Here is a 12,995-nt window from a genome sequence, read left to right on the forward strand (position 1 = left end):
TTTTCCATATGGTACCATGCAAACTCTCATTTGCATTTTGGGTCCTTCCTTTTACACATCTTTCCAACAAATCCTTTGCCACTAACCTTTGGTAAACAGGAAAGATGTGTCTGAGAACCTGTGGCGTGATGGCAGTACCCAAGTTGTCCTTATGCGGACCAGGTGTAACGTTTGTAGCTTGCGCCCTTTTGTAAAAACACCAGCTCTTTTCTCCATCAGGACATTTTGAGTGGCGAGGCGCTTCATCTGTGGATGTACAATGATGTAAAGTGGCAAGTATGTCACTTTTCATTTTAGAAATGTCATCTTTATTCCTAAGGATGCTATTCTTGTAATATTTTGTCAGTTTTATAATTGTTGTTTCCTTGAGCATTCCGTAGCCTTTGCCACCAAGGGTTATACCTTTAGCACGACATGTCTTAATAATATTGCGAAGCCCAGTCCCAAGGCGTTTGGCAACGTGGTTAACACATTCTTCTTTTGTTAGGACTAACTCATTTCCATAAATATGAAGGCTCTGGAGGTGACCAAATACAGAAGAATCACCGTCCGACAAAATAGTGACATAACGAAAGTTATAGGTCAAAGATCTCTGCCAAAGGATTTCCGCAGCTTTTGTTTCCATTGCTGGGGATGACCCATCATAGTTTTTGTAGCACAAGTCTTTATGTCCACTAAACCAAATATTATATTCTAGAGAATCTTCACCTAACTCTGTCTTAGTAATTTCACACACCTGACAATACTTTGACAGTACGCAATAGTCTACGACTAGGCCAGTTTGTAGCTCTATCACACAGCCAATGCCATAATTGGATGTATGGCCTCTCTTGTGCCACGATCCATCGTAGCTTACACCGAGATCAATGACAGAATCGTCAGTTACAGTACAATCCATTTCTTTGTATACTTCACGCACTCTTTTTCGAGCCATTTCAAGATTACTTTGACTGACATCAATGGCAGTATTTGCTACAACTGAAGCATGCTTGTGAAATGTTTTGCTACTCAAAATAGGCATGTTCATAATCATACAAAACTGCTCTACAGCAGCATAACCTTTTCCTAATGCTGTAAAACTTTTCACAACTCTACGGTTTACATCAAAGTTGTTAGATTCATCAATTGTATCAGAAGTAAAAGAAGAAGCTTTTAATTCTTCGCAAGTACTACATGAAATCGTAAGTTTTATTGCAAACCCACGTTGGTCTGATGTCTTCAAAACTAAATTTTGTTGAAAGCATAGAGGGCAAGCTAGGCTAGTAACAAGAGGCTTCAAACACCTAATGTCAACCACTGCGTACTCCGGTGTGTTATGCGTACTGCCGTGAAGGCTTGTGTTATCCTCGCAGCTAACTTCCGAGTTACGCCTAGTAAAAGCTGTGTTTATATCATTTACTCTAATAGTAGGTAGGCCTAATGATTTTGTAGACCTAATTAAATCACTCTTATTCTCAGATGTTTTAGAAGTACTGGGAACAGGGTTAGAATCATCACAGGATGTGGTAGGCCTATAAGTTTTTTCCACTTGCCCCCATCTTTTACTGGCTGCTAAAGCAGCTTTTAGTTTTTTGTTACTCTTAGTTCTAGCACTTTTCTGAATAGTAGAATGTTTTATCGGTGCCATTTTCACTAACAATACAAAAATTCATAAGCTCACCACCAAAATTCTTCAAAACAAATCTGTCTACCTTCAAAACAAATCAAAGAAGACAGCACCGTCCTTCAAACACTTCCACTAACATATAAAACTAATATCAATTCACTATTTATAGTTTGTGCTTTTCTACTGAAAATAAAAGCAAACTTCAAAAATTAACACACTGTGTTTACTAACCACAACAAAACAAGGCTAGAGAAGTAAACAAAACACAAACAGCTGGCTTTCTGCTTGCCAGTACAAAAAATCAGATTGTTTCTGGCTGGTATTGCCAACCTAACAAATCAAAAACTCTGAGAAACAACCACTGTTATATTGTATAATTATATAATAATTATATAATAATTGTATAATAATAATAATTTTGTTGGATAGTTGTATTTGGGTGTAGCATAATGAAGGTTTCTGCATGCAGGCGAAAAAATGGGAGTCAGGCAGTGGTATGCATGTACAAAACCACACAAAAAACCATGATTTAGTCAATAAAAACTTATTTAAATGTCAAAACATGTCTTCCAGAATGTTTAAGAAATAAAAACAGAAAAAAAAGTTTTTGAAAAAAAAATCATTTTTATGGGTAAATGGCCCCCTTAAATACTTTATTAGAAAACCTCGGCATTTTCAATACAAACACTATTTACTAATCACAATTTCACTTCACAAAACTCAAGCAAACATAACCAACAACACTAAACAGTAACATAAACAAAACACAAGTCACAATAAAATGCATTTAGCAGAATGCAGCATCTGTAAAAGCTGCCACAGCCATTACAATAATAAGCTTCAGATCACAATAGGTGTACTATAACAAAGACAATAAGTTTACAATAACAAACTTCAAGCAGTAGCCTGCGAAAGGTATCAAAGGAAAATATACTAAAAGTTGCTTGTCGAGAATTTAAAAAAAAATTGTCATAAATAAACTAATAGAGGTATCATATAACATGTATATATTTTTGAAATCAGAATTAACTGAAGATTAATAAAATAATATTATTAAAAAAACCGAATTTTTGATATTTTTTTGGACACTGTCCAACTAATACTTCGCTGTTAATAGCCGTGTGGCACATAATTTTATTCAGAATTAAATTTTCTGCAAGTTTCTTTGTAAAAATGTGGGTCTTCAATGCCTATTTAACAAAATAATTGTCCGTTAAACTTTAAAAAGTGTTTTCAAAATTATTTTATTTCTGTTTTTTGTAGTATAACAAAAAAACTAAATGAGATACAGCTATGAGATGAACTTTATTCAATTTCTCATCTAAAAATTCCGTTAGAAAAAGTTGCATTCGCCTATAAATATCTCTTCATAAACACGCGGCAAATCATCATTTGACCTCCTGCACACAATTTTTGGTGAAATCTTCAATTAGCCATAACCCAGTAAGGAAGCATTTCCGGACCCATGTTTATATGAACTTTTTTCTTTATTTTTTATAGTACAATCAGCTCAGAAAGTACCGGTAACCCTAACCGAATCACCCTGTATATTTCCTAGGAGTTAAGAGGTTTTCCTACAGTTTGCATTGGAGATAGGAGGTTTTCATACTGTAACATATTTTACTAAACTATTGGACTAGAGGATTATATTAGGAAACAAAAGTTACACTTTATACACAAACATTGTTTATTTATATACAATTAACTCCTTTGAACAGGAATTATAGACGTATATATATATATATACAGCTGATTTTACTTGTCAATGAAAGGAAGGTCATCATAAAATCGATGGTAATCAGAGGGTACGATGGCTTTCAAGTCCTGAAGATCGTTGTACTTTCGTTTTTTAATTTTGAGTCTGGTTTTGTGGAGACTTGGTAATTTTTCAAAATCCATCGGCAACACTGCGAGATTTTTTCGCTGCGGAAGCTCAGTCCAATCCTCAGAAAAGTTGAGTTTGATTTTAATAATTCCCTCTGGCAGGTACAGGAACGCTCTTATATCAGTAACACAGGATGATCCTGTGCCCACTCCCGGTCGGACACTTTTATAGAACAAATGTTCATCAAAGGACTTGAAAAATCCATGTTCAATGTACTCTACGGAGTACGGTTGAGCTATTCGAGCCTCCTTGACCACTGCAATATACTCCGCTGGCACGTTGATGTTTTTATGTCGTAGCCTTCGCTCGATCGTAGAGTGGATGGAGTCAGCCTCCATTTGCGTATGGCCAACTTCGAGGTACTTTTGTTCTATGACAATTTGCTTCTTAACTGCAATGTGGAGCAAGGCATTTGATATATTAGTGCTCCGGTTCTGATATGAGCAGCCGTCACTGTATAGGATTATCTTCTCCTTACCTTCTGGCAAAGGAAGGAGCGAGAGAACAAAGCTTGATGTAATACTTGCAAATTCATTTGATGATAAGCTTCCTTCTGATTCATTCCAAAGGAAGCAGAAGCCATCCTTTGTCTCTAAATTAAAAAAGGTTAGGTTGTGAATGGATAGTTTCATTTTGTAGTATAAAGATGAAACATTTGATTTGGGACTCATCAATAGTGATTGTAAGTCCATGGTAAAAGTAAGATATTTACTGTTCTTTTTGTCTTCTTCCTTTTCCATTCTACTCTCTTCTTTTCTTATAATGTGAGCTTCATATTTTGTCACCTCTAAGTTTCCTGTTTTAAAAGACTCACATCTGTCTCATAAATCTTTTTTTGGTCGAAATAATCCCAGATTATTATCATCAAATTTATTGGAAAAGGTACAAATAGAAACTGGGCCTACATTTTTCTTTTGGCACCAATCACTCTTGTAGAACATATACAATTCCCTCTTTGATGTCCAATTAGGCTCGACATATAATTTTTTAGATGACTGTCTGCAGTAATGCGACTCAACTTTTGGCAATGTTGAGAAGAAGTCTTCCAGATTTTCAATTTCTTTCGATTTTCTTGTTTTCTTTGGCCTTGAAACTTTTACATTGTCATTCTCTTGATCCCTGCCGTAAAAGATTCCATCTTCTGGCTCATCAATGTTACCATCTTCTGAGTCTTCATTAGGCGCCTTTTGGGTCATTCCATGTCAATTCAACCAGGTCATTTCACCAAACACCTCAGATTTTTATGAAACTTGGTACATTTGTTCTATATATAGAGATTAATAACACCACCAAATTTTAAATTTTTATCTCACATACTTTTTTAGTTATGGCACTTTAAAGTTTGGTCGTTTCTCAGTTTCCGAGCATTGGATAGTGCCCAGTAAAACGTGTATTAGGATAGAAAAAAAAATTCTCATTCACTTATTTGGCACCCAATCTTGGTGAAATTTTTAAGGTAGGTTTATATAAGTATAAGGAAGTTAAAAAAAATATATAACATAACCCTAAGCTAAGCATAAAATATTATATAAAAAATATTTTTTTGAACTTTTTACAATTTAAAAAACGGGAACATGGCTCAGCGTAAAATTAAATATCTCAAAAAGGGAATGAGATAATCAAGAATTTTTTCCCCCCTAAATTATCTATATGAAATGGGCTTTAATTTAATAAAATAAAAGTTTTGTGTATTTTCTTCCTTCTATTTATTGATACCATTGAAAGTGACATTATATTACTTACGAGCAATGTGAAGTTCGCCTGGTTTCAATAAATGGGTATAGCTTGTTAAACAAGGATAAATTACATTTTTATGTTTGGAAATCATAATTCACCCTTTCACTGTACTTATTTTAAGGCTTTGAAAGTTAATGAACCATTAGCTTTTCAATTAATTTTATGCACTCTGGTGAGAATTGATATGTTCTTCCAGTCGAGGTGTGTGGAGGCTCAACCACTGCAAGGATGTGTGGAATCGGCACATCACATATATCATCTCGTTTTGTCCAGTAAAATGAGGGGGATGGTCCTGCTGGATGAAGAAATTTTACTGTAGCGTCTCCATCTTCCTTGGCAACATTTGTTATTATCCCAAAGAACCAAAGATTGTCGTATTTACAAGCAATGTAGCGTGAGGGGTACAAATCTTCTTCTCTTACATTTAAGGCCAACCCTCTCCTTAAATTGTAGGTTAGGCTAGGATGTTCATCAGTACTAATTCGCCTAGCTTCTAATGTTCCTGAAGAGTCCAAGGGTCTAAAGTTGTGAAAACTTCTGGTACCTGGAAGAGTATTAAGGTTTTCAAAACGTGTTTCAAGCTGTCGGCGAACATCATCTGCTGATTCTTTTGAAATGAAATGGAAAATTTATTTTGGATATGTTTGATTTACAAAACTCGTAAAAGGTAGCTGCTGTTAGTATTTGATCTTGAAGAGGCCTTTGAAGACTTGCTTTTCTCGCCAACCTTTTAACAGTTCCCCCAATACCGTCACATTCAGTTTTGCCGTGGCTTGTAGCAAAGAAAGACCATTGGCCTTTAATTTTGAAGTCTTTTTCATGAAGTGAAAGGTTCATGAAGTTGTATTTGTTCTTGTACTGTCCGGCGCAACCGTCACTGTAATAGTGAACATCCGTGACATTGGGGTAATTTTCCTTGACATACTCTAACAGGGTTTCTTGTATTTTATAAACCATACAAACATCATGATTTAAGTCATCGGAGATTACACAATGTGATGAGACTATTTTTTCCTCGTCAACATACATGTTAATAATTACTGGATGAACAGTACAGGAGTCTGAGGTCCAATGATAACCCTGCACCTCATCTTGAATCACAAATGAGAAATTCTCACTAAAGTCCATTGATATAATGGCTTCGTTTGGCGCACAGTTATCCTTTAAGCTTTTAAAATAGCTGGACTGGCTTTTTGCAATATAAGAATGAGGGATCAGTTTTTCTATTTTTGTTGCCAACTCGTCAACAAATTCATCAATAGTTGAAGTTTGTGTTATCATCTGTGTCCTGTCTGTAGCTACCCACTGTTTGAATTCTATTCTATCATCTTCTTCATAGTTTTCAAACTTTGCTTGTAAGAATGTTGTCAGATTGTCTTTTGAGGGACATGTTTCACATCGCCTTAACATGCAGTTTTGAGTTGGATTTTCACATAAAAGAAGATTTTGTAGATCTTTGTGACTCTCTTCCAGTTGTGCTGCATGTATTAAGAGCAACACATTTTGATGAATAGTACACACACAAACAGAGTGTGTTCCACTAGCACCAGCCAGAACACACCATTTGGGACGAAGAGTACAAAACTTGGAGAACCCTATTTTTATGTCAGGATGTTCCCTTTTGAAGTTTGCAAATATTTCATTGAGGTTACTTAAAATTAATCTTTTCTTCTCATATTTTTTCTTTCCCAGGCTTACTACATCTTTCATACCTGGCAAAACTCTTGATTGCTCGTCGCTTTGATAAAAATTTGTGACCAACTCCACAACTTCAGGACTGAGTTTCTTTCCTCTTCTTGGTTCAGGTTCAGCCAAAAGTCCTTTTTCTTTGTACAATTTTTGTGCCTGTCTAGCAGAATAATCAGACACTTCAAAGGCATCTTTAATTTTTGTTCTCGACCAATTCAGTGATGCTGGAATCGTTAATAGTTGTATTTTCTTTTTTGATGAAAGTTTATTTACTTCACTTTTTATATTCTCAACAAGCAGGTCCATTTCATCTGCTTTTTGTTCAGCTGTTTTTTGCAATTTAGGTATTTTTGGTGGCAACTGAACATCTAAAACTGTTTCAATTTTCTTTTTTACATTTTGATGCAGTTTTTCTAATTTATTTTGTGCATAAACCAATTTTGGAGTTTTCATTCAACGCATGTAATTTAAGAGGTGAACAACCAATATCCGTTAAAGAGGAATTTAGAGAATCAATAGCCTCTTCTTTTTGTAACTGAGTTTCAGTTTCAGTCGGCAGTGTAAAAAGATCATCATCATGTGATTCTTCTTCACAGTCATTTGGAGTAGAGAATATATTTTTTAGAGCAATTGGTGCACAACTTTTCCCCTGGTTTTACCTTTAAACCTTTTGTGATACAGGCCTGACTTTGCTGAATACTTACAACTCTTAAGCCATTTTTAATGGGTTTCTTATGTTTTTTAAAAGGATCACAACAGACTTTTTGGAGGAATTCGTACTTGGTCAAAAATAAACTCTTATGATGCAAACAAATGTTAATTATTTCCTTATCATCTAATTCACTTCTTATTTTAATCAAGTTGAGATTTTCTTCAGACAAATCACTAACATTTTCTAGCCCTTTTTTTGTAACATAAGTTAATTTGTGGCATTCTGTCAGTTTTAATAGCCCTATACTACACTTATTGTCCATTTCTAATTGATTTAAAAGCAGGTTAAATTTCTCTTCTTTACAAATGCATCATAAAACAACGAAAATTTCAAAAATTAAGTTCAAAAATTTGATCTATACAAGTATATGGAATATCATTAATCTTTGTATTAATATTAGGTTTTTTAAAGATTGGCACCTTAGTTAAAACTCAATTCAACACTCAGACACACACACTAACACAATATCATAAATCCAAAGAAAGGTAAACACCACTTTATAACCACCACAGCTTATAACACTGTTACCTCTTGGGACACTAGTAACAGACTGGCTCATTAGAGATGGGCGTTATTTAACATAACAGGATAAATAACAGTGTTGCCGCGCGGCAACAGTTATCCCCGCAACGTGTTATCAGAAACTCCCTGTTATAACAGGATGACAACGAACAATGAATTCATTCGTTTCGTTGCCGGCAACGGTAAGCCTGTGCTGGTAACAGTCAATAGCGGCAGACTGGAAACTCTTCACCTGTTATTTGAGCAACGGTGTTATGACAAACAACAGAGTTGTAGGATGACAATTATTTCATTGCCGGGAATCTATCTACGGCTTGACAATGACAACAGCAGCTTGATCTGTTATTACAACACCACCCGTAACGATAATATAGTAAAGTAAAATAATCAAAATACTGGAGACGCGACATTGCGGCTTGGGGGAGGGGATGGTGCCTGTTCGGACATGAAAACCTGACCTGATTATTCACTTTGTTTATTCTATTATGATCCCATTCCCACACCCGCAGTACAATTGTTTTAATTTGTTCAAGAGCAACATACAGTGTAATCTCTGCCTTATTAAACTATATGTGGTTTAAATTTTTATTTAAAATAACTATATTTCTTAATGTTTTCTTTAAAATAATTCTTGACAAATAATTGTAGAGTGATTAAGTTATGTGAAATAACACGTTTAATTTGTGTTTACTGTTTTTATTATTTATAAATATCTACATTGTAATTAATTTATATTAAAAATGAGTGGTAACAAGAAGCAAAAAACCAGTTACTTGTGGACATACTATACTGTGGTTGACGCTGACATAAAAACTGCTAAGTGCGATTTATGTGGGCAAGTATTAAATTATAAGTCAACTATAACTAATCTTAGACACCACATTGAAAAGCGCCATCCTACTGTAAATTTACCAAAAAAAGATAAAACTTCAACTAACTTGCCAAGCCCTACGACAGCTTTAATTTCTACTAAAAACTCTACAATAGGCTCTACATCAATTTTACGTAATGAACCCGAACAACCAAGTTCAGAAGCGCTAACCAATTCAAATCCACTAAGTGCATATTTTTCATCTTCTAGTGACGGTAAACCAGTCAAGTATTAGATCATTTTTACCCCAATCTAAAAAGCTGAGTGAGACTCAACGTAAAAAACTCGATAAACTTCTCTTACAGTTGTTTATTACTGACTTTCAGCCATTTTCAATTGTCGAAGACAGAGGTTTTGTTAACTTTGTGTCGGCTTTGAATCCCGCATATAAATTGCCAAGTAGAAAAACAATTTCCAATAGTATGATTCCAGCTGAACATGAGAGATGCTTGAATTTTGTTCGGAATGAGTTAAACTCAGTACAAAGTGTATGTCTAACCACTGATACCTGGACTTCTACAAATGTTGAAAGTTATTTGGGTGTAACTGTCCATTACATTTCAGAAAATTATGAAATAAAGTCGATATTGTTGGAATGTTCTAAAATGTCTGATTCTCACACAAGTGCTAATCTAGCAAAAGAGATCAAAACTATTGTTGACAAAATTTCATTTATTTGATAAGATTTTAGTCGTAGTATCAGACAATGCCAGTAACATCAAAGGGGCGGTACAAAAGGACTTGAAATTGAAGCACTTTGGTTGTTTTGCCCATACCTTAAACTTGATTCTTCAGGATGCGTTAAAGCTGGTAAAAATGTTAATTGACAAAATAAAATTGATAGTGACTTTTTTTAAAAGGAGCACAAATGCAACTGAAAAACTGTTGATATCCCAGAAAAATATGGGCCTTGAGCCAAAAAAACTTATTCAAGAGGTTTCAACGAGATGGAACTCTACATTTTATATGGTTTCCAGATTTGTAGAGCTGCAGGACGCGGTAAAAACTACTATCGCTTTAATAAATAAAAATTTACCTGTTTTGTCAGAGGAAGAGTGGGGATTATGCAAAGAGCTAAGCACAATCTTACGTCCTTTTGAGGAGGTCACTTCACAGATTAGTGGGGAACGCTACGTGACAGGTAGCCAAGTGATACCCCTAACAAGAGGCCTGATGTCCGTGTGTAAAAAAATGCAAAAGGAGCCATTCAAACCAGTTATTCAAAATATTATTAATGAACTGCTGCATGGTCTCGAGAAACGCATGGAAAATGTTGAACACAGCAAAACAATAGCACTTGCTACTCTTTTAGATCCCAGATTCAAACTTGCTGTCTTCAAAGACGAAACTGCAAAGCAATTGATCAAAAAAACATGTACAGAACTTTTAGCTGCAATCTGGACAGAGACACATGGCAAACCTTGCACAGCAGATGATGAAGAAATTGGTAACACTCAAAACAAAGATGGCAACGTAGATTCCGCAAAATTTTCCGTCTGGGAGGACGTTGACAACATAATTGCCAAGGAGAAACCTACAGGTAACCGCTTTAAAATTTTATTCATAAATTTAGAATTTTCAATAAATTAAATTAGGGTTTTTACTTGTAACTACACGTATTTACTTTTTGTTTAACTTTAACGCGTTGTAAGCTTTTTGGAGTTCACTGCTATGAAGGAATTGGTTTCAGGTACGAAGACCTCCGCTGCAATTGTCGAGTTGAACCGGTACTTAGATGACAGCTATCTAGGACGGAAAAAAGATCCTATGGGCTGGTGGAAAGAGAATCAACATGTATACCCTATTATGAGCAAATTGGTGAAATTAAAATTTAACGTCATGGCTACATCCGTCCCATGTGAACGACTTTTTTCTAAAGCAGGAAATTTTTTGACAGAACGCCGATCAAGACTGAGTTCAAAACGAGCAGAGCAGTTGCTGTTTTTGAATGGAAATCTAAATCTTCTACAGTAAATAGAAATCAAAAAATTTAAGTTATATATAAGTTCTGCAAGTTAAATATATGAAATTATGTAATTCATTTTCTTGCAATTAATCTTATATGAAGCCATAGTGTACAGTTTGGTTATATTGCCCATTTTATTTTCTAAATATGCTTAATTGTGTCTTTGAATCTCCATACATTCGTGTATCTTCATTTAATCTAAAGTACAATATTTGACAGTGTAATTGTAATGTACATTTGAACAATATGTTTATGTATGTATATATTTGTAATTTATAAAGTGTTCCTATATGATTTAATTAGAAATAGCAGTGTTAACCATTTTGTTTATATTGTGATAAATAGTTTTTTATGTATACATTTTGCAATTATAAACGTCATTTGTGTTACTATTTGTTGTAGTTAATATAAGTTATCAGTTAAATATGTATGTATACATCACAGCAGTACATTTTTATAGCTAAATATCACTGTCCAACGTTTTTACTTTACACTTACAAAATCTTACTTAAGTTGTAGGCTATAATTATTTCAATATATTTTATAATCAAATATGTATTTCACATTCGTAATAATTATATTTTAGATGTAATGTATCCATTTAATGTATTCTTCATTTACATACTAGTAGTGTAACTAACACGTATTTAACGGTTTTATTTTACTGTCAATTTTCCGTGTAAATACCAATTTGGGCAATTAAAACACGTTATTTTTTAAGATAAATGTATTTTAAAGAACTTTTAGTCTTGTATATAAATTACTTTTATAAAAAAAGCCTAGGGTGTGTTCATTTAATATAATAATATTTACAGAAACGTTTTATTTGGTTTGTATTATTTTGTCTATAGCTTTTATAAAGTAATCCCTAGTGTAAATTATATTTAATACACTAAAATATTTCATTTTTCAGTTTGAATATTTTAATGTTTATCTATAGTGTAAATGTACAATGCGCTGTGAAATGTTTACATTCAAACAATAAAAACCCGATTCTGTATTTTGTACTTAATTGAACCAAAAGATACTTTTAATTATCTCAAAATAAATTATAGTAACTAGACTAAGCAGCTAAATGACGAATTTTGTACACTTAATAATAGTAACAAAGTCCGTTAACTGAATGGTGGTCCATGTTTTAGTAACGGTATTTCAGTAACGTTCTATAGGTAACAGCCACTGGAAAACGTTATTGAACCAACGTTGCGCAATGGATAGACGAGGCGCAACGGTCAGCCGATAACAGTTGCTAAAATAACACGTTGCCGCAACCTGTTATCGGTTGGCAGAATAACGTCGCAACGCGTTGCAGCTAAACAACGACATTTTCCATCTCTATGGCTCATAACTGTCAGATACACTGCCTAGAAAAGCAGCCTGTCATGACATGAAAACCTCGTGTTGCAACTTGCCCAGATTAGGAGGTAGAATATCTGCCTGTTTATTTCTGTAGTCTAATCTATTTAAACATGAATGTTGACATTGAACTTAGGTACAGTACTGTGTTAAACTAAGCTTCTATATAAATATTATAATAATTATAATGTTTATATAGAACATTATAATTATTAAAATGTTAAATTAAAATTATTAAAAATTTTATTTAATTTTCATTAACAATCTGTAGCCATTGAGACTGGTACAACCTCGCTTTGATTGTAATTAATATATTGTAACTTGCAATGGCCTTAGTTAATAGAAGGAAGAAAATACACAAAACTTTTATTTTATTAAATTAAAGCCCACTTCATATAGATAATTTTAGGGGGGAAAAAATTCTTGATTATCTCATTCCCTTTTTGAGATATTTAATTTTACGCTGAGCCATGTTCCCGTTTTTTAAATTGTAAAAAGTTCAAAAAATATTTTTTTTATAATATTTTATGCTTAGCTTAGGGTTATGTTATATATTTTTTTAACTTCCTTATACTTATATAAACCTACCTTTATTTGGAATTTCGTAGAGAAGTACAAAGGCGTCAATATGTTATAAATTACTAAAAGTAA

At 33.8% G+C, this 12,995-nt stretch overlaps 1 protein-coding gene across 1 annotated transcript; it reads left to right on the forward strand.

Moving 5' to 3' along the window:
- The first annotated feature begins 9,696 nt into the window (after positions 1-9,696).
- Positions 9,697-11,288, forward strand: LOC124370245 (zinc finger BED domain-containing protein 4-like). Its single transcript, XM_046828534.1, has 2 exons — positions 9,697-10,562; positions 10,713-11,288. Exons 1-2 carry the CDS (start codon positions 9,839-9,841, stop codon positions 10,994-10,996), a joined length of 1,008 nt encoding a protein of 335 aa, XP_046684490.1. The 5' UTR covers positions 9,697-9,838; the 3' UTR covers positions 10,997-11,288.
- The last annotated feature ends 1,707 nt before the right edge of the window (positions 11,289-12,995 follow it).

This window comes from Homalodisca vitripennis, unplaced genomic scaffold, assembly GCF_021130785.1.
Source record: "Homalodisca vitripennis isolate AUS2020 unplaced genomic scaffold, UT_GWSS_2.1 ScUCBcl_68;HRSCAF=904, whole genome shotgun sequence".
In the NCBI taxonomy this organism is placed as follows: Eukaryota; Metazoa; Arthropoda; class Insecta; order Hemiptera; family Cicadellidae; genus Homalodisca; species Homalodisca vitripennis.

Bases quoted from the DNA above. Each gene is read 5' to 3' on its own strand.
- LOC124370245 (XM_046828534.1), top strand. From the start codon at position 9,839: ATGTTAATTGACAAAATAAAATTGATAGTGACTTTTTTTAAAAGGAGC. The intron at 10,563-10,712 runs GTAACCGCTTTA...AATTGGTTTCAG, and splicing joins TGCCAAGGAGAAACCTACAG to GTACGAAGACCTCCGCTGCA.